General features: G+C 46.7%; 1 protein-coding gene and 1 long non-coding RNA gene across 5 annotated transcripts; one reads left to right on the top strand and one right to left on the bottom strand.

The window, feature by feature from the left end:
* Positions 1-321: 321 nt before the first annotated feature.
* ZER1 (zyg-11 related cell cycle regulator) lies at positions 322-21575 on the bottom strand. 4 transcript variants are annotated; one of them, XR_003994429.1, is made up of 17 exons: positions 18018-18105; positions 16696-16960; positions 15740-15890; positions 15013-15449; positions 13317-13493; positions 12155-12269; positions 11538-11684; positions 11113-11286; positions 10132-10347; positions 9414-9455; positions 8943-9062; positions 8362-8477; positions 8042-8230; positions 7014-7111; positions 6538-6640; positions 5758-5956; positions 322-840 (listed from the first exon to the last, which is right to left on the bottom strand). XR_003994429.1 is itself a non-coding variant. In XM_030506703.1 (16 exons), the coding sequence occupies exons 2-16, from the start codon at positions 16851-16853 to the stop codon at positions 5899-5901; spliced, it is 2301 nt and encodes a 766-aa protein (XP_030362563.1). In that variant the 5' UTR covers positions 16854-16960; positions 21249-21575; the 3' UTR covers positions 1767-5898. The 4 variants fall into 4 exon arrangements, 2 of the variants coding, with proteins under 2 accessions (XP_030362563.1, XP_030362562.1); XR_003994428.1 differs by lacking the exon at positions 322-840 and adding an exon at positions 1765-3952; XM_030506703.1 differs by lacking the exons at positions 322-840; positions 18018-18105 and adding an exon at positions 21249-21575 and having other exon boundaries at positions 1767-5956.
* LOC115616915 lies at positions 13442-20845 on the top strand. Its single transcript, XR_003994433.1, has 2 exons — positions 13442-13575; positions 17978-20845. It is a non-coding gene; the product is annotated as an uncharacterized LOC115616915 (long non-coding RNA).
* Positions 21576-21658: the final 83 nt, after the last annotated feature.

Here is a 21658-nt window from a genome sequence, read left to right as displayed (position 1 = left end):
TGAACGCATTTAGACAGCGCTATTAATGTAAATGGAGCTTGTAAAATGTCTGACCTAACTTCAGTAGGAGGCCACTGGGGTGCGAGTTGATCTAAACTCCCATGTCTGCAGACTCCCCCGACAGCAGCAAAGGGAATGGTCCTTCTCATCTGAAAGCAGTTGAATTGCACCCCAGATGTGGGGGTTTTAATCTCTTGCTAACAATAAGGAAAGCCAAGGTGACCAGCTTAAATGTACATGTTTACACTTTGAGTGTCTGTCTATTTAGGGGAGATGAATCTCATCACAGGCCTGTAAAAGTTCTGACATAATTTTTTTCTCTTTAAACTCTCCAGTTTTAACACAGATATATCTTACTGCATTTGTTACCTTCTTTCCCAGTAAAAATTTTGAAACAAAAATCACATTCTTTGCACATTTATCCTCCAGCACTTAAAACCTGTCAGATTCCTTAGTATTGTCCGACCACAGGAGGGGTATTCTTGATTTGGTCTCTTTGAGTCAGTGGCCACCTGCTGATTCCAGGAAAGCACCTGGCTTAAAATGGTTTACCTGAGACAGCTGTGTTGAAATGTTAATGAAAATGTAGTTTACATTTCCAACAATCATTCAAATCCTTTTCCTTTCTTTTTTTATTCTAGGTAAATGCAAAACATACAAAAACCCTCCCTCAGACACTTCACAGACTGCATCAGTGCTTGTCAAACCTCAGTTTGTATGTGAGATGGCCCTGCTACTCTCTGCTTGCTTTAAATATCCTGAAAACCTTTCTCTTCCTCGAGTTGCAAATCAAGCCTTGCAGAACAGTAGGAAGCTCAGAACAGCAACATCAGGCTCTGTCTACAAACAGAAAGAGAAGGTGGGTAGTGTCTTTCCGTTCTTTGCAGAGAGGTGTAAATTTTAAAGCTTAGTGAAGGCAATTTGAGTAGTAACAATATTACTCACTTGAAAGTAGAAACATTCTTAATGTTCTAGAAAAATCTGTCCTACGGAATGTGTTCTCTCTCTCTCTTTGTGATTAAAATAATTTGATGCATGTTAGATTTCTTTCTTACAGCTTTGAAGCCTGTCTTAGAGAGATCAGAGCTTATCTCCATCTCAAGGGTTTCAAGCTAAATGACTAGTTGAAATTAGGCTTAACTCAGAAAGTCTCTACTAGTGAGTTTGAGTGGAGAATCTGGATTCTTGTGGCATTCCAGCTAGGAATTTTATGCTGCTGGAAGCTGGAGGTATCTCTCTGTACTCTTAGAACGTGGTACCTTTTCAGTTTCCCAGAGGCAGTTCAGTTTCACATGATTCCTCCTTCAGCCAGCCACAGTCTGATCCTTTAGAGAGTTTACAGTGACCATTGAATTAACTGGTAGTTGAACCCTTGCAGGACCAGTGTCTTAAGAAGAAAGTCACAGCAGCCTTAAAGGAGATTGATTGTTTTAAGCTGGAGTCTTAAGTACTCAGCTTCTGCCCACTTACAAAGCTTAGGCTGTGGAATGCAAGCCGCAGATCCGTTATGGAGTTCAGAGCAATCTGTACAGGCAAATATTGTTCTGATTTTTTTTCTCCTCTCCCATAATTTCATAACAATACTCCCTTCCTCCACGCCTCCTTTCTATGGACAAACAGTATTGTATCCTTTGGAGTGATGAAAGGGAAAGCCACTGAACTGCATCATCAACACATGGCAGTTCATTTTCAATTAAATATATGACAGCAAATGGAGCAGTAATGTACCTAAATGAACCACATTCATAGACCAAAGGAAGAAGACATTGTTAAGCACTAGGTTTAATACACAGCGGGTATCCAATGGATACAACAGAAAAGTTAATTCATTCAGAATTGTAAGGAAGCAACAGTTGTGCATTATTATTTTTTTGCTTGGTTTCACCATGTACAAACATTTGAACCAGGCCTCTCAACATCAGGCAGGTCAATGGACAGAGTAAAAGCAGACGCTTGCTCATTATAACTGAGGTTATTTTCTTGAAGCAAAACAAGGAAATACACATTTGGTTAGCTTAAAAACTTTTTTTTAAAAACAAGAGAAGAATTACAGAGAGAATCAGTGACAATTAGATGAAATCAAAACATAGTCTGCTAGAGAAGTGTTTCAGTTCAGCAGGAAATCTCCCTCATTCCTTCTTTTAAGTGCTGTTTTCTCATCCAGCCCCTATGTTGGTTTTCCTCTATTCCTGATAACTATTACCCTCTGTGCTTCTTACACATGGCTCTTGTAGAGACCAGCTGTTCCCCTACTTTTAATTCTCTTTTTCCAGCACAAGGTCCCCTCTAACACCTGAGCTGTGGCAGGCTCCTCCCTAAACAGTCTCATGTCTTTTCTGTGGAGCAATGCCTGAATGCAGAGCCCCTATAGCTCTCCTCCTATGGGTAATTATTGCCTTCAAGTGATGAGAGGGGACTAGGCTCACAACTCCAAGACTTTTCTTCCCACTCATCTTTCACAGAGACCAGACTGCCTGCAGCAGAAGCCCAACCAAAGGGATAAGCTGGATAGGACTGTGCTCAACAGATCATTTCATCCAGTAGGTGTAGGGTAATAGCAGCCCTCATGCAGATGGGGCAGATGAATGATCTGCAATGTTTACTAATTGCCACAAGAATCAGTGCTAAAAGTTTCTTGGCTTGGACTAAGTAAGAAAGTCTGGTGCTGCTGGGTGCTAAATATCATATAAGTAGATGCCAATCCTTGTAAGCAATTCCTCCCACAGATCCAGTAAAATGGAAGCACTTGTGGAAGGTTGCCCACTAACTTGCTTGTTTATCTATTGCACACAGGGTGTCAGGTGTCTGCCATTTTCTCTGCATGATCTGTAGCTGTTGTCCTGTTCAGCCTCTTATTCATGTTCTCACTACTACGTTAACGTTCAAAAGCATGGCAAGCAGAGCACAAACACAACTCAGTAGCTCTCTGCAGAGAGTGTGCTATCAAAGGAACCCTCTACCTTGGCTGTATGTAGTTTCTATCCTGGCTGGAGGATGCCTTCATGGATCAGTGGCCCAAGTCAGTAACTTGGCCAAGTCAAGCAAAGCTGGAAGGCCTGAGAGGCTTCTCTACGAGTCAAACATTTCAGGGTATGCAAGTTCCGCTTTTACATTAGACCTTCATAAAAAATCAGCCACTTTGCCCTCCCCTCCTTGGCAGAATATTGGTGAGATGGCTGCAGATAATTACCCTCTTCTATCCTGAGCAATTAACACCTCTTTGCCTCCAAAAAGTGCTTTTGGATCATGGTACATGCATTATGCCCAGGGTGCAAGAGCTCCTGTGCTTTCAGTAAGGAAAATGGAGGTACAAACTAGTTCTAAACTTCCAATTCCAGGAATTCCTGGATTATGCTCAGGTATTCTGAGGATACCTTTCTCTCTTTTGCTGCTTACTGAAAGGGAAATGTTATTTTTCAGCTCACAAAGTCCACGGAAGCTTGTAGCCAAAGGTCATGTTACTCTACCAGGGATGCTGTTTCATTTCAAATGCTGTCTCAGGCATTTACCTTGCTGGTGGCCTGACTCAAAATCTTATGTGTAGCTGGCTGTTGCACAGCAGTTAGAGCTCCCCTTTCCCCCTGGGATCAGTGCACACTCAGAGAGCTAAGCTTTTCTATCAGCCTGACCTGACTCCATTAATCTCCACGGGTTTTGTCAAGTGATTCAAGACTTTAATGGTAGGAGCTTTCACTATACAGGCGTTAGAAAGGAGGGAGGCTTAGTGGGTGGCACTGTCACATGAAACAACTTCAGAAGGTCAGCAGCACTAAATGGAGAATTAAAGGAGCAAAGCCTGACTCCCCTCTTAGTTTTGCATCTAGAAGGAAGATTAGCAAATGTTACACAGAAAACAGACCTTGAAATAAGCTTCCCTGTCTCAAAGCTCATAGGGACACATATTCTTGGGGAACAGGAATGAGAGAGAGGAAAATACATTTCATTCAAACAACTGCAAAAAAAAAAGTATAATTTGTCAAGTTTTGCAAACCATATGAAAACAATTCAAAAGTGACACAAAAATATATATAAGTTTGAAAAATACTTAAAAGAAAAAAGTACAGATCTCACAATACCAAAACAAATGACGTATGGTTAAAAAGACATTGAATAACACCATATTGGCAGAAAAAGTAAACCTGTCCAGGGCAGCTGTGTTGTGTCATTTAAAGTGTCAGTTTGTGTATCTAGGATCTGTCTATAACGTGCTCAGCAATGACAACATCAACTCTGAGCATTAGAAGAACCTCATAGCAGCGAGTCAAATCTGAGAGCAACGTATACAAGGGAAGAGAGCAGCGAAGGTTACTGTGCTGAGGCCTGAAATGTCAGAACACGTGTGGCTGTGGCCTCCTCTTACTGCACCAGACATGGAGTCTGTCCTGAATCCTTCCTAAGGGAAGATTTGTGAGAGAACTGTGGCAAGCAGAGGGCTCTAGGCAAGGACTGCCCTTTGTTGAGTGTGTTATTGAGTGCCCAGCTGCAAGACAAGCCTCAGCCTGTGGTTTCTTGAGCCTTTAGAGATCCAGAGCCTCCCAGGTGAAGACCACCTCAGCAGGACTCTCCTCTCACCTACACCATATCAGTTGGGGTAATGCTGCTGATGGGAGTGGGACTGTGTGGGTAAGTGACAGAGTCAGGTAAGGATAAAGCCTTCTGCTTCCCAGAAGAGGGGGGATATGTTGGGGTGGAACAAGAGGTGCTATTTCATGGGATTGCTCTCCATAGGGTGCCTGGAGACTCTCCAGTCTCTGGAGGGTTGTTTGGCACCTCCAATTACAGCCTCTGTGCTGCAGTAAGCTTCCTACAAAGGGAGATTACTTGCACAGATGCTAACTGAGGGAGAGCAGAGCAGCTCCAGTACATTACTAGGACTGGCACAAGTGGTTCAGGCTGCTCTGGACTAAGGCCTAGTAGATCTTATGCAGAGGGGAAGTACTCTCTCTGGCATTCTTAGCCCTTCCCCATAAAACAGAACACAAGTAAAAAGGTGGTGAAGGATCTGAATAAAGATGTGTAGCCCTTTGTGAACAAACCTTGTTCCTTCTTGGAGAGGCTCCCTTAGAGAGAAAAGCTCTGTGTAGCCAAGGACATGTAACTGGTTTTACTGGCCTTGAGGCTAGCTGGGCTGGCAGATCCCACTGCACTGCCAGAGGGGACAAACCAGATCTCTTGACTTTAATGGGAATGTCTTACTTCTGAATGACCCACGTACAGTTAGCAATACTTCCATTAATGTGAGTCTTCTATAAAAACCCTTAAGGGAGTGAATTGACTTGAAAGTTCTTTCATCTTCATTTCCTCCATTTACAACTGGCACTAAAAAGGTTGGTTCTTTTGCTCTAACTCTCTGGTATTGTGCCCCCCAACATCTCTGACCAAATAAGTAACTCATTGCTGCCTGTAGCCCCACTGAGCAGCCAACGCTGATTCAGGACTGGTGTTCTTGCAGACATTACAGGACCTCATGCAATACAGCAAAAGGGAATTTTCTAAAAAGTGGGAAATAAAAATGTCACACTAGTGATCACACAAGTAGGTCTTCAAGCTCATGGTCATTTGAGGCTCTCTGTGTGGTCTAAAATAAAAAGGTTAAAAGATACATAGTGTAGTTGTCTTTGTTTTTTGTTTTCTTTTTATACAGAAATCATACACACAGAACTTCAACCTGAAACTTCATAACAAAAAAAAAAGTCCACTAATTTAAGGAAAGCGTTTTGTTGTGCAAAAAGTCCCCCCCCCCCCTTCCCTGTTCACCTTCATCTACTGAGGGTCTCACACACACACATGAAGTTTTCCTTCCAACAGGCGCGTTGGTAAGAAAGAGTCCTCTCTATATACAGTGAATTAGAGAGAAGCTGGATACAGTGCTGGCACGAGGCGGTAAGAGGACTGCCTCTATCTGGAAGTGTCCATGTTCTCCTCCTTAAAGTTACTGCAGTGCTCTATAACTTTCCTATGGATAAAACAAGGACAGGGAGAGAGGGTTTAGTTTAAAGCTTATTGCAGACAGTTGTGGGACAGCAGTGTAAGAACTGTCCCACAACTCCATCTCTATGTAATGTGTATTATTTGCAGCAGGCAGCTGCTTCTGAGCTACGCATCACCCAACATCTGTGCCAAACCCAGTGTACTCCACAACAGCAGCTCAGAGCGCCCAGTTTCTCCCTTTGGAATTTCAATGGCCAGATCCATGAGTGATTCTGGAGACAGGGAGCACACACAAGTATGGTGAGTAGTGATGGCTGGAGGCTATTTGTGTAAGAGATTCAATTAGCTGTGGGGCTCCCCTGTCCAACAAGCCACCTCTATAACAAATTTGCCTGGCACCCATCAGCTCTGAACAATCTGCATGTATTGCCCACCTACAAACACCTCTTTAGTTTTCTGTTATCATCCTTCTTTCTCTGCTCCTGTGTTCACTTCTTACCCCTCATACACATCAGTACAGGCTGTTGTTTGGTAGCCTTACTTGATGTGAAACAATAAAAACTAAAGCTGAAGTGAATGTTTGATGGTAGCACATTGGTTTCCTACCGGGCCATTTCCTTGGTCTCTTGCCGTGCTGAGGCCATTTTAATCATGTCCTTCAGAAGGGGGATCCCACCTTCTTTGATCAGCAGTGGGCAGTACTTGTCAGCTGCAGAGAAAAGAATAAAACAGGTCATTGTGAACCTTCACAAGAGTGGTATAAAGGGTGGCAGGAGGGAAAGGGGAAGCTTGTGGCCTGAGAAGCCACACAACTTTTCTTTATTATGGAGCTAGCCTGCTAGGGCTGCAAAACAACAGACATAAAATGGCTGAGAATGTAAGAGCATGGCCAGAAGGAATTTCCTACACACTAAGTCTCATTGTTTCTTGTTTGGCTTTGTGCTGCCTGGACATTCCTGCATCATTCAAAGACTGTTCTCTCTACTGACATCACTAAAGTGGGAAGACTTTTTCTAACAAGCTCAGATCCACAGTCTCAGCTCTTCCAGTGCAGTAGATGTGATTTCAAAAGGGGAACTTACGGTAGACAGAGACCAGGTTATACAGTGCCCAGGTAGCCCAGTGCTGGCTGACTGGGGAGATCCCTTGTGGAAGAAGTCGAAGGATTGGTTCAAATGACCTGCACAGAAATATTGCAGAAGTGGTTAGAAATACCAAGAGCTGCTTCTTTCAGCACCTCTGCTACTTCAAGCAACACAAACTTGGTGTTCACAGATACCATAGCAGTAAATCCACTGGCATGTGAAAGATTCTGGCATTGAAGGTGAGGGCTGTGTCACACGGCAATACTGGCTGGCTTACAGGCCCTACTGCTTTAGCATAAACATGCTGCCTGGATAAACAGCTGCAATGAATGCAAGAACTAATTTCCATCCTTTGTCAGTTATTTCCTCACAACAGCTGAAGCCCAATAGCACTGATCTTTCTGTAGAGGGGCACGCAATGGTTGCTGTGGTTTTTCTGACCGCAATAATGCGTTGATACTGTAGAGCAGACACTGGAATGCCATTTGTTCTGGATCCCTGCCAGGCACTAAAGGGAATACAGAGTACCTGATACCCTTTTATAGCAGGACTTCAGAGGATTCTACCAGTTGCATTAACCCTTGGAGGGATTTCTGGGAACTGTGTCTAAATATCCCCCACAGTGAAAGTAGAGCAATCCGTGTGACTTTCAGAAGCAAACAGACTTAAGGAGGCACAAATGACAACAGTCTAGTAGGAAAATGCTCAAGCAGTCACGGACAGAGCACAGGTTTCCTGAGCTATGCAGATTTCACCAGAAACATGCAGGAGAAACTCTTTTGGGCTCCCACACTTCCCCTATAGGAAGTGCCAGGCCAGATGTCTTAGTTTCAGCAGCCTCTGTAACACGTTTCAAAGGAAGGTGTAAAACCCTCACTACAGAATATGTCCCTGAGGATGTTTCTCCTTTATTCTAAACAGAGCCTCCCTGCTGGGTTGTACCTCTTCTCTCCTCTCTGTTGGTGCTTGCTTCCTGTGACAAGCATGGCTCCTGGGGGAGCAGGCCAAACTTTGCTATTCCTCACCTGTAATTGATATTTCTCCTGGAGTTGATATCCCAGCTCTGGATTGCTGCCCACATCCTCTTTACAACTTCCTCTCGCTGGGGCTCACATATACCCCAAGCCTCTGGACCATCAAACATGATATGGGAGAGCACACCACAGGCATTATAGGATACCTCAATCCCGTCTGCTTTGCTTTCCAGCAAGTTACTGCCAAGGAAGAAGAGATCACTCAGAGGTGCTGACACACCAAAGGTTTAAAAGTCTCCAGGTGACCCAGGAGCAGAGCTCCAGAGCATTCACCCTGCTCCAGCCCAGCAGTTCATTAGCCAGGCACTCACCTGAACACACTGATGAACTGGGAGGTCATGAGCTGCGGGCGGAGCTCCTTCACCTCTGCTACATTGCCCAGGAGACCCAGCATGTTGCGATGCAGTTCCTGCTTCTCTGGGAACTCCTAGGCAAGCAAAGCACAGGATTATACAAAAGCAGAGTTATAGTGGTGCTGAGAACAAGCAACCTGGGAGAAAGATTGTACAGCATGGCTAGAAAGGACTGAGTACCTTTAGGGAGTCATTGCTAAGAGCAATGGCTCTTAGCAGATGCCAAAGTGGATCTCTAGTGTTAAAGATGCATGTGAAATGAGAGGTTCAAGGCCAGGGCCTGCTATTCATTGCTGCTCTACTTGAGGGGGACTGCACACAAGATGGGGAAAGAGGAAGATGTGCTGAATGTAAATTTCTCTGCTGTTCTTCTGGTTGTGTGGATAGATGTGAGAAGAAAACATGCAAGCTTTTTCTTTTCTGATTATGCAATATAGGAAGTACTGCTTATAGATTAGCAGAGCCAGGGATCCTGCCTAGGCACCTGCATCTCCACTGCTGATGTCAGCATGCCTCTGGAAGGAACGAGATGTACTCACTTTCAAGCACTCCAAGAACAGTTTCATGCCGCTGTAGTTAAGGAACATCTCACAGTTATCGGGGGTCTCATCAGTGATGTTCCAGAGGGCACTCCAGGAGAACTCCATCACCTGATCACACTACAGAGCAGAAGAGAAAGGAACAGAAACAGAGCTTTGCTGATGTCGGTGCCTAGTGCAAACCAACACCGTGTGTTTCCTTTCTGGTATCACCCTAGATGGCTCCAAAGGTAAGAAAACCTTGTTATTCACTTTCAACTTATCAGCAAGTGGGTTTTTGTTTAATATTTCTTGCCTCCTTGTCACATTCTCCTGCCCTCACCCTGGGACAGAAATTCTGCAGCATCAGCTGCTTTTTGAGCTGAGATGTCTTGTGTTTGTTAGTGAAGCTGAGCTGGCACTTTGGGCTGATCTCCATGCCTAAGTCAGACTGCAAATACTCTATGTATATGTTTTTGGGGAAACACTCACCGTTTTATCAGCCAACTTCTTCTGAATCAACTTCAGCATTGTCTGTGGGCAGAGGAAGGGGAAGAGTGAGAAACAGTTCCAGAATCACAGAGCTAAAATTAACTGCTGTAGTACTGCAGGGCTGGCTACAGCCAATTTGCAGGCATGTGCAATTTTGATCCTTTCTAGAGATCCTTGGTATCTCTTTCTCTAAACCAGTGGGATTGGGTTATGTTAAATGTTACAGCTATTCTCAGAGCTGAACTATGTCACAGTCCCAGAGTTACTGAATTTGCAGTCAAGTCAGTTTTGATCTGTATGACAAAGTCTGGAATGTGGTATAACTGTAGCAAGGCAGTGGCCTCTGCAGCTCTTTGAAAAGGTGTGAGGGAGATGGGTTGGCATGAGTTGGGAAGCTGATACAAACTCAGGGAGATGCAGAAGGAGCTAGTCAGAAGGAATCATTTTCATTCTGGAAATGATATGATGTGATAAAGAGGTCAGGTCTAAGGTTATACTGCTTCCCTGCTCTCATAGATTGCTTGTCTCTGAGAAGATCACATCCAGTGCTGGTAGACAAGTAGGGACAGGCCAGGAAAGGTTATCACTGGTAGGACACTAGTTTCCTCCTGTGATACTGCAAGGCTGGATCACTGGCTGGATGCATTTGGTGGACTGCTGCAAGGGAATTGTGCTAGCCTGCGTTAAGGATAAGTAGACACCGTGGGACCATACCAACCATGACAAACCCCATCTTGCCCACAGCTTCTTTATGGTCGTTGTCCACCTGGCAGACCAGAGCGTTACAGAGGTGCACAGCGATGCGTTGGATGGACTCATCCTGCCGGCTCTGGTTGAGGATGTTCAGCAGCAGCTCGTTGACTCGGCGGTACTGGAACTCCAGCTCCTCAGGAATGCTGAAGTTGCACAGGGTCAGGCAGCAGTTCCGCTGTACCTGGGTCAGAAGGAAGCAAATGCTGGGCCAAGTGGCTATGAAAACACGGACCCCATCACCTCATGCGTCCTTGCTGCTTGGTACTGAAGCCATCTTCTTGCTTGACTACAACCACTAAAATTTCTGCTACCCTCCTGCCTAGCACTGTGCTTCAGCTGTGCTGTTGGGACCCTCTTCTCACTCTAGTCTCACAGGGCCACACAATTGCCCAATGCCCATCACTTCCAAGCCAGTTTCTTGCTGCCTGTGAGCTGTCCTTGCAGCAGTCCCCTTTCTGCAGCCCAGTGGCATTATACTGTCAGCTAGCTTCCAATACAGTGTACCGGGATAATGCTTCTTTCTGTTGGCTCAACATCCCCAATGCCTTCATCCTTTTCAACCCCCAGACAGAGCTGGATGTCTATGCTGTGTGTCATATACACCCTTTAAACATCTTTATCATATGCTAAGATGGAGCCTTGCTATCAGCACTTTCCTTCCCTTCTTCTGGAGAAGATCACATGGCAAGGGGGTTGGAACTAGATGATCTTTAAGATCACTTCCAACCCAAACCATTCTATGAATCTATGATAAGGAGCACCATGCCTGTAATGCTTATCACTGCGAGAAGGCAAGAAGCAGATCTGGGCAATAGCTTCTCTGGTGTCTGCTTTGGCTTACATCCTGGAGGCTTAGAAGACCCAGATGCTAACACCAGAAAATAATCCCAGATCCTAATACAGGAAAGGGGTTTATGGGAGCTGAAGGAGACTGGGCTGCTCTTACTGTGACTTCCTGGTAGGACTCCATGCCATTCAGCACCACCTGGATGACCTGGCGCCGCAGCTTTACGCTCTGCTCCATGCGGTACTCGGAGTTGGTCAAGTAGAACAGCGCCGCGCTGCCTGTCACCTGGATGTTCTTGTCATCCTTGTGGCACTTGAGGGCTGTGATCACCAGCTGCAGAGAAGCAACATGAAGCTTCAGTGCCACTGACTTGCTGCTGTGTCTTGGAGTGACTGTTACAAGCCTGCAAGGAATGCGTGGCCCAGGCATTGGAGGAATATGCTTGTGAATTGAAGGTACCCAGTTCCACTGCGTGACTGAAACTTTCTCCAGAATGGCCTGATATGGTGTCCCAGGGTAAAGAAAAGACTGGGACTGCAAAACTTCCCTTGTTATAGTGAGGTAAATGCTAGCACAGGGCTTACCTGAAGGGCTCGCAGCAGCTGGCTGCAGCGTTCGATACGGGCTATGTCAAAAAGCAGGTTGATGGCCCGGGAAGTGATTTCTGGCCGGTGTTCAGTGTAAGCCTCAATTGCATTCAGGACTTGCTCTTCATTCTTGTCTCCACTCACCTGGAAGGAACAAAAAGAATCAGGGAAGAAATTATGAAGGAGTAAAACCAACATGAGAAGGCAACTCTGAAAGGTCGAAGGGTACAACTTCCCTCTGCCCTGGGCCCAGGATGAGAGCAAAGGGGTTGAATCGCTTCTCAGCCCAAGAGAAAAAGAAATGGGACCTTTGGGGCAGGAAGATGCTATTCACAAGTAAGACTCCTATTGTCTTAAATGCTTTTATTGTAGTCACAAACATCCTGGCCTTTCAAGCAGGATGATTCTTCCATGCTCTTAAGAGGTGTGTTTTTTAACCCTTGTAAAAACCATGTGGTGTACAGGTCTTGCCTTATTAAGTACCTACTGAAAGGTCAGAGCTCAGTTGTCACACACGAGACCTGAAGAACTCCACTCTATTGGCAGCCAGTAATTTTCATGGTCTTTCAACTTCTACCAAGCTGCTACTGCCTGTATTCTTGTGGCTTCATTACCTTGTAGGCTGGAATATGCGTCAGGCGGCAGAGAGATGTTTCAAAAAGGCCCAAGAACTGGAGTGGTCGTTTCAGCCCCCGGAAGGGAGCAATGCTGCTCTTTGCTGGCTCAATGCTGAGGGGGAAAAATAGAGATCACTCATGTTAGTACCATTTTGCTTCAGAAGTCTCCTGCCACAGAGACAGCTATCAGCTCTGCAGTCACTCTGTACCGCTTCATAACCAGAGTGATAATAGCTACACCAGCCAGCTGCTCCTAAACGTAACACTAGACAATCATTCCAGATGATTGAGTGAAGGGCTAAATGTGTTGAACACGAACAGCAGTAAGAATTCATGCAGACAGAATGCAGCTTTCTCAGATAGAAATAGTCACTAGCTGGGGTGAACATTTCCTCTTACAAAAGGGCTGTGGATTTCACTAATACAAACTGGACTGCATGTCATACACAGACTGGTTTGGGTTGGAAGGGACCATGTACCTCACTGACCAAGAGCCAGTATTTTTTTCACCAGCTCTGCTGGGAAGGAGCCTGTACTGTCCCACTTGTTTGCTTTTGTTCAGTAAATGTCTGGGGAATAGGCAGGCAGAGTTCTTGGCTGATCTGCAAGACCAGACCTCCTGGTATGCCTCTACTGAGGTGCACCAGGATCTTCAAAAGTTGATCTGCTCGGTATCCAGGCCAAATCTGAAAATATACCTTTAGATTCTGAGTGCCTAAAACACTCAGAAGTCTGATGTAATGACTCAGTGTAGAAATGTTTTGCCTCAGACGAGTCTGAATTTCAAGTGAGGGTAAGAATGTTTTGTGTAGAAAATGTGTATAAAAGGCTTTGGGTTACTTTCAGGAAAAATACAAACTACTGCAAGAGATCCCTGGAAGAATGTGTGTGGAAAAGAACTGAAATACTTCTTCAGATATGCATGGCAGGAAGGTAGGATGAATTCTTTATTACTCTTAGAAGTCCTTACATGTGTCACATACAGGAATCATAGCTGCTTCCCATACCTTTACTGTCAGGGGAAACTAGCAAGAGTTGTATCCTGCTTTTTAGTATTAACTAGACCTCCAGAATATAGAAAACTCGAGGGAACTGTTCTTAATTCATCTTTAATTGATCTATCCACCCAAGCAGTCCTCAGTAATTGCTGTTTCTTTACCTTGTCTGGCCCATCTTCTCCTCCATGCTTGGGATAGTGCAGTTCTCCAGCATGGTGTGCCCTGAGATATCGAGCGACGTGAGGTTTACCAAGTTTTCCACAAACAGGTTTAGAACCCGCCGGGTCAGCTTGAATTTGTAATAACTGGACAGATGGTCTCGGGAGATATCCAAGTGCCTGCAAATGACAGCATTTCAGAGCCTGGAAAGCATTAGCTGGGGTTTCTGCCTCTCTACCAGAGGAAGATGACAAGCCAAGTGTGAGTAGTATTGTTTTTATTTATCTTTTATTATTATTGTTTCCTTCCCAAGATACAGGAATGTGGCTCTGTAGGATCTGGCAAGAGGATCTGACCCTGTGCCTAACTGAAGCACAGAGATATCTGGTAGAGGCCTACTTAGACTAGAGCACAATGAATCATCCGGCCACACATCACAAAGGAAATTGCTCCAGGCTCAGGAACTGACTTTACCAAACTCCATCACAGCAGCCACCTGAGCATTTCTGCCTGGCGACTATAAAGCATTAGAGGATCTTTGCATCCTCAGAAACATTGCCTCATCCCACAAATTGTTACACGGTTTTTGTCTGCTTCCCCAATCTTATATTTTTCCCACCCCAGGCTATTACACTGCCCTGATTTTATTCAGCTATTTAAATGCTTACGCTTTGGGGAAACCCTGATGCCAGTGGGACAGACTGACCAGCCACCATGTGCAGGTCCTTACAGGACAGGGGCTGCCAAGCAGTACCTAAGCCCCTTGGGAGAGGCTTTTTTAAACTGCCTAAGACAGGAGCCAACACCCTGCTCACAAACCTCTTTTCTACTTGTTATAAATGAAGTTTCATTGCAAGTCACTTGGAGTTAAAGTTCTGGGATTTATAAAATGTTATCCAGGATGCTCCCTGAGATTCAGGTCATGTGTTAACGTGGTACCCCTAGTGTCTGCAGTCAGTAGAGACGATACTAAAGCCACTGCAGAGCATCTTTTGTGTGAATACTATGACCCTTCTGTTTGGCTTGGAAAGTCCTGGCTCCCTTTCCTAACACCACTGTGCAATTGAACAGCAATCGTCTCGGCTCTGTTTCAGGAAGTCCTTTCACTGCCAACACTGTCGGGTCAGGAGTGCCTATTTATTTACACTGCTTGTTCCCTGGTTGCACCATCCAGGCAGTGTGCTTCCCCAGGGCACGGTGAGCAGTCTGAGCTCTGAGTTTTTCTAGGTTTACCTCAGAGTTAGGCTTAAATTTTGCATATTCCTGTTTGAGAAGTGGTTTGGAGGACTGAGTTTCTCAGTGTGATTATTGCTATAGCAGTTTATGTACACATCAGTAGTAATTTTTTTGCCATCTCTCAGGTATTCAGCTGTTGGGTTTTATTTGACTGGGGGGTGGTTGGTTTAGTTTATTAATTTTTGCTGTGAGAGGTTTTTTTTGGGGGGTGGTGCTTGTGTTGGTTTTTGTTTTTCCAAGAGGGAATTTCTGCTGATAGCCTTTTGCAAGCAAAATGCAGGTTGGCTTTAGACACGTCAGATATAGGTAGTGAGCCACTGAGTGAGCCTGTTCACAGGAGAGTTTATAACTTGAAACCAGCAGTGGGTGGTTTAGGCTCAAGTTTAGGCTCTCTGTTAGCACCTAAATGAGCTTTCCCTATCAGTGGGAAAAGGATAAACAGGGAAGAACAGATGTGCTGACCTGAGCTTGCGAAGCTGTGCGATCACTTGGATGTGCTCCTCTGAAAGGTCCATGTTGTAAAGCACTAAGGAAACCAGACTGTCCTTCCACTGGGTCAGAAATCCCACATCATTCAGCTGGATCCCAGAGAGATCAAGGGCTGCAAGGGAGGCCAAAGGCCGAAGCAACGTCTCCACATTAACCCCCTCAATCAAGCGGCCCAGGTTCAGGAAGCGCAAGCGGCTGAAGCCTTCAAAAGTAAAGTCCTTCACCAAGACCTGGCGAGTGGGGTTCACCAAACAGTCATCTTCACAGCCTCCAGGGTTCTCCTCCTCATAGAAGATATTACAGCAGCCAAAGAGGCTAAGGGAGATAAGTGTGTGGCTGAAGCTCACCAAGGTTTGTAGGCTCTTGGCTGTCAGCTTCTCACAGTTAGTCAGGTAAAGCTCAACAAGATCCTGGAAGATGGGAAATCAAAGTTAGAACTATTTCACTGCAGTGTGCCCACCCTGTTTGCTACAACACCTCCCACTGGGAGAGCCTGACACTACCTATCACCAAACTTGACCAGTATTCCTATCCCATTCCCTTCAGTGGCTCTGGGAGCTGAGAAGGGAGAAGCTGAGAGTTTCCCAAATAAAATTTGGAGATTGAAGGATGGAGTCTTGGGAATCTCTGGGATTCTAGCTGACGCCCTTGCAGCAATGCTGCCATGCAAAGTGGCAGCTGGAGGCTGTCAGTGCAATACCTGCTTCCTGATGGCCTCCAGGTCCTGGTCCTGCACAATCTGTTCCCGCAAGTGGATCCGAGCTAGCCTGGTGCTCCGGGGATCTGAGAACAGGGTGAAGAAGCTTTCGTGGGGTTCAAAGATGCTGTCTGTCTTCACCAGCTCCACGTACCTGTATCGGGGCAATGGTGTTAGCACAGCACAACGCAAAGGCTCAGCCTCAGCTCTAGCACCTTCCCTGGTTACAAGAAAATGAGAGCAAGTGTGTAAGCACACACAGACTCCCTCTGGATCATCACCCTTTGGGGCAATGGGAGCTGGCCTAATACCTCTTCTTGCACAGAACTTATGATCCTTAGGAAAATCTCAGGCACACTCACATGTGTGAGTGATCAGACTGGATTCTGGCAAGCACAGATTCCAGAGGTTTTCCCCCATAGCTGTTTAAAGGTAGTAATTTGGTATTTTTTAATTTTTCAGAACATTAGCTGGCCAAAGTTCTCTGCCAGACTTTGAGGACAGGAGTTCAGCCAAGAGAGACTACAACAGCCAAATTATATGAATCCCTGGAAATAGGTTGCTTTGTAAAGCTATGGGAGCAGCAGCCTTAAAATTTAACATCTGTTAGCACTTTGCACTCATTTCTTTGGTTTGAGAGAGCTGTAATGCTTCAGTGGTGGGAAATGGGAAGGCTCCTTTGTTGCTTACTGATGTTCTTGGAAGGAGCAGTAACTGTTTCACTCTGTGGTGACTTCCACAGAAACTAGAATGTTATACAGCAGTACAATAACCCTGGGGACACTTCCTCCTCAACTTAATGCAAATCCTTATTTCCAATATGAGCATCAATTGGAAAAAAACCCCAGCCCTATGAATTCTTCCTCATTTTTTAACCCTTCCCCATCATTCTTCAGAGAACTACACTTCCCCCTTCCCTTTGGGCTCCTTCCCAAACCAGCTTCTGGGCTGAAACATACTCATTGACAAGCTTGTCACAAATCTCGCTCGGCAAGAAAATGTCAGGATGGAGCCGGAGAGTTTCGTTGTCCAGGAGGTAGCAGAGAGTCCCCTCCAAGTTGCGAAGGCAGTAATCAGTGCACAGGGCCATCAGTGACTCGGGGCTGTCGGATGCCATCTTGAGAGAAATTATGGGAAGGGGAAGAGCAGAAGGAAGCTTTTTGAGTCAGGAGATCCTTTCCTCAAATGAAGTTCCAGGATGAATTTACAGGGACATCAGGACAGCTGTGAACAGAGGGGAGAAAAAGATGCATTCAGAAAGGCACGTTGGCAGGTGTCCTGCAAAGCTGTTGTACCAGCAGGATGTTGATAGTTGTATTTACAAGCCCATCACTTGCTGACCTCAAAAGAACGTGCTGCATTTTGTCCTCACTCGCAATATGCCCTTAATTCCTTGGTATTCCCACCCCAGGGGACACTGTGGGAATGAGTTAACACAAGCCATGTTTGGAAATGAGGCTACACAGCAAGAAAATGTTTCCTTATTGCAGGGGTTATCTGGCTGACAAGGCCCTCTGAAAGGGAAGTGGAAGAAACCACATTGCTTGGTTTCCTTCTGAGTGGGTTGGATAAACCAGAAGAAAATCTACTGTTGGGATGACCCCAACAAAAGTATGGCCCCATATCTTGTGCCTGTAATTGTTGGCCACCATTCAAAGTCAAACTTCATGTTCAAGCTGAATGTTTCTCTCAAGCCAGAAGCTTCATGCAAGCCCTTGAACTAGACCATGAAGTGGATTAGAAGCCAAAGGAAAACATGCAGACTGGTTTGGCTTCTCCTTGTAATGTAAAGCAAGGTTTAATCACATGCTGGACATCTACACATCCAGCAAACTGGGACACGCTCACCCAAACCATTCCAAATCTGTCACAAAAAAGTATGAGTGACTAACCTGGAAAAGACACTTTTGCCCTTTAGTACAGGATAAAGAAGGATGGGAAAGGAGACAACTGGGGAAGCTATTCCTGTCTATTTTCTCATTTGAAGTAAGCAGCCTCACTCAGTGGCACTGAAGAAGGGCTTGCTGGAGCCTGGGAGGTGTTTAGCAGAAGTGACTGACAACCAAAGCCATTTCAGTTCCAAGGGGTCAAATCATATTAGAAGCAATCCTAATGGGAATTCTTCTATATATTTCCATGGACATGCAAAATTTGGGTTGAAATGTGTATTTTTAATGTAAAACCTGTGTCTTATCAATTGTACATCCCCAAACTTGTCTGCTCTTTCCTTCATTCCTGCAGTATCAGCACAAGACAGAAGAGTTTAATTCCCTTTCCTCACCTTAGTCCATCTCCCCAGAGACAGCGGGGTGGATCAGGCACCTTCCCTCCTCACTTTCAGATGCTCTGTTCAGCACTGCCTGGTGATGACACCTGAACAAAGGATCAGTCAAGGCTGTGAATGAGGTAACCTTTGGAATTCAGGCACCAAAAGCATTCTCTGTGTGACAGGAACACAGCTCTGACTGAGCCTGCCTGGCAGCCCGGGCTCCCAGCCTCCTGGTCCCTCCCTGCAGAAAGGATTTCCATGCAAACATGAAGGCAGCACAAGTTGGAAATCAAAGCTCTTTTCTTCTTTCCTACTGTTTCATTAATTCTTTTTCTGAGGGCGTGCTTCAATGTCAGGGAGAAAGATCTGGCCAAGGAATTAACCCAGCATAGAAAGGAGCCCGATGCTGAACTTGAATTGTCTTTTGGCTTTACCTGAATTTGATCTATAGTTTCTCCTTCCTATAAGCGTTTTTGGGAACTCTATTTGCAGGCAACTGGCAGGTTCATGTTCCAGTCCCAAACTCCTTCTGACCCACTCTGTTCTGACCTACAGCTTTCAACAGCCTTTCCAGTGGGGATCTCAGGTTCTCTTCTTGTTTTGGCTCAAGAGGGAAATGGTCTCCAAGCAAAAGCAGATGCTGAGCTAAAAAACCCCAAAACAGCAACCACAAAAAGTGTACTTAACATCCTGATCAGAGATAGTCTGAAGGGTGTAACCTGCTCTGCTGGGCCAGAGTCCGGAGCTGGGGTCACAACAACGTAAAACTGTGACTTCTCAAGGGTGCCTTAATAGCTTGGAGACCTTTGAGATTCATGTGGTACAAACAACAAAATAGAGTTAAACGTTTGGTCTTCAACTTTGAAAAAGAAGGAAATCCCTAATCCAGCACCCTCTCCTGGTAGTTAAGTCAGGGAGAAGTCAAGGATGAAGTGAGCATTGTCTCACAGGCTGTGAGGTCCTGACTATGGGAACACAGGTGGGAGGAAGTTGTCCTGTAATCTGTGCTGTGTCTGTGTTGGAGATGAATCTGCTTCATCTCCAGAATGAGTCCCTCGCAGATTTTGCCTAGAGCTTGCTTGAGAGAATCTTTCCAGAAAGGCAAGATCAACAGGAAGATCTGAACGAGCCGGGAAACGTGTTCTGCTATCCCTACCAGTTCCCTGTGCCATCAGACAGGAGGTCCCTGCAGCCACTGTTCTTCTACTGTTTACTACTGACGGCCAGAGAACTCAAAAACAAATTCCCATTGACAATCTATTATCACGTGCAGCTGGAAACAGCCAGTGCTTGGGACTTGTCCAAGCAGCTTAAAGCACCAAAGGGCAAGGACTGCCTTCCTGTGGCTCTGACAATTCTCCATTCCCTCTCTGCTGAGTCCAGCACAATGTAGCTGGTTGATCCCAGCCCTGGAGAAATCAGCTGCCCTTTAACTTCTGAGCTTCCCATGACCCACCAACAAAATCCCATGTGGAAGGTGGGTATAAAGAAAAGTGGTTAAAGCATCCCAGTAAAATAACATCAAAGAAAAGCATTCATCCTCGTGATCTATTACGGACATCTGAGCAGTACCCAGAGCTCTTGTTGTGACCTTTTGCACGGGGCATGGTACAAGCCAACCTCTCCCTCCTCAGTCAGACTCAAGACATGACACATAGGCAGAGGGAGAGGGAAGTAAGTGTCAATAGCTGCCCTGATCAATAGTGTCTCTAGTTATAAGCTCAGCATGTTGATAAAAACAAATGAACTAGAGATGCTGACAAATTAACATTTGCCTAATCGTTATTCTCAGGCAATAGATCAGCACACTGCCAGCCCCGCACACTGTCACCAGCACTTTCAACGATGGGCAAGGAGCTGTCAAGTGCACGTGTGGTTTTGAAGGGTCAAGGACAGAACTGTGAAAGATGCTGAAAATTCAAGTGCAAGAATCAAAAAGTGACCAGAACTACAGCTGCCAGTATTTTTTCCAATTTATTTCTCCAATAGATTTGCCTCCATCTTTATGCATGAAGGAATTGAGTCCCGCAGAGATGCAGGAGATATAAAAGCTGTAGACCCAACTAGCTCTTGCTGTGGAGTATGAATACCCTCCCATCATCTACAGACCCAAAGGAAGCTGCAGTACATGCAGCTTCACTCTTCCACCACCAGCCTTCCAGGTCTAGCCAGCAAATCTGGCAAATACTGCTCATTTGTAGGCTCCATCCTCATTGTTATGGCACTTCAAGCTGCGTTGGCACGAGAGCCTTGGGACTGCTCCTGGGGCTGCCCATGCCAGTATCCTCTACCTTGGACTTCAGACTTATCTTCTCTCCCAGTCTCTCTCCAGGCAGCTGCCCAAAGCCAAGCCTGACTCACCATGGCTCCGCGCCAACAACATAACGTTTGTGCTGCTGCTGCTACAAAAATGATTGCAAAGCGACTTTTCCAGCATCAGGGATTTGTCCAAGGAGAGGGCAAACAATATTGCACCGGCGTGAAGTGACTGCAATGACTTTAGAATAACAAATATGATGTAAATGCAGAATCTGGCACAGGTTACATCTCGAAGGAAAACTGCACTGTCATTTTAGCTGGCGTCTTGCAGCTGTAAATCACGGAGATTTTATTAATTGAGGGGTCATCCCAGCTTGTGTGGGGAAATACCATCCCTGCCTTACAGCAGCGAAACTGAAGCAGGGGTAGGCTGAACTATTCCATGGCCCAGCAAAGCCTGTGATTCCCGAAACTGTCAGCCTGCCAGGACTGACATTGTAAATGAGACGACTCATGCTAGCTGAGAAACATGTTGATCTTTGTACCTGCCTGCAGTAAAGATGCTCCTTCGGCTCACTGAATCACAGCACGGGTTCTCTTTCCAAAAGGTCACCTGCCCAGGAGGATACCCCGGGAGCCCCCGGGTTCCCACTCCCTGCGTGCAACGGGCTCTGACAGCCCTGCGAGCCCCTTTCCCAGCCCAAACCTCCCTCGTTCCCCACGATCGGGGCGCCGCGGGGCCACCTTGCCTTCCCGAGGCTCTCGGAGGTCACCTCTCCCGGCAGCGCCGGGGCTCCTCCCGGACGAGCTACCGCGGCTCAGGGCCCGGTTGCCCCCGGCAGTCCCCCGGAGGGATCGGAAGCGCCTCCGGGAGGACACCGGCGGGAGCGGCGGTTCCGCGTGGGGCCTCGCCGTGCAGGCCCGGTGCCCCCGGGCAGGGCGAGCGCCGCGGGTCGGGCTGAGGAGGGGGATCCCGGCACTCACCTGGCGCCAGGCCCCCGCCCGGCGCGGCCGATGGGGGGCGGCGGGAGCCGCGGCTGGTCCCGGCGCCGCTCCCCGGGGCGGGCAGGGGGGGGTCCGCGTCCTCCTGGGGCCCGCTCCCCCCGCCGCGGCCTCCGCTGTCAACAAACCCCGGCGTCACTTCCGCCAGCCGGAGCGGGACGGGGTGGGGGGGGCCGAACCGTCCGTACCGGAAGCGCCGCCGCTTTCCCCTCCCGGAAACCGCGGCCAGCCCGGAACGCTCGGGCCGAGCCCGCCGGTGCCCGGCCAGCGCCGGCTCTGCCTTCACGCACCGTGACCTCACGGAGCGCGACGGTGGGGACGTCACGGCAGCGGCACGCACGGCGGTGACATCACCGCGCCGCTGCATGGCGTAAGCGCGGGGCCGTCACCAC

This window comes from Strigops habroptila, chromosome 15 (assembly GCF_004027225.2).
Source record: "Strigops habroptila isolate Jane chromosome 15, bStrHab1.2.pri, whole genome shotgun sequence".
Taxonomy (NCBI): Eukaryota; Metazoa; Chordata; class Aves; order Psittaciformes; family Psittacidae; genus Strigops; species Strigops habroptila.
The sequence above is the reverse complement of the archived record's forward strand: the minus strand, read 5'-3'. Positions and strand labels throughout refer to the sequence as shown.

Coding starts and splice junctions, on each gene's coding strand:
- ZER1 (XM_030506703.1), bottom strand. CDS start 16,853: ATGGCATCCGACAGCCCCGAGTCACTGATGGCCCTGTGCACTGATTAC. Junction 9,063..9,413: donor AGAAGTTGGCTGATAAAACG/GTGAGTGTTTCC, acceptor TCTGCTCTGTAG/TGTGATCAGGTGATGGAGTT. Junction 8,231..8,361: donor CAGTTCATCAGTGTGTTCAG/GTGAGTGCCTGG, acceptor CTTCCTTGGCAG/TAACTTGCTGGAAAGCAAAG.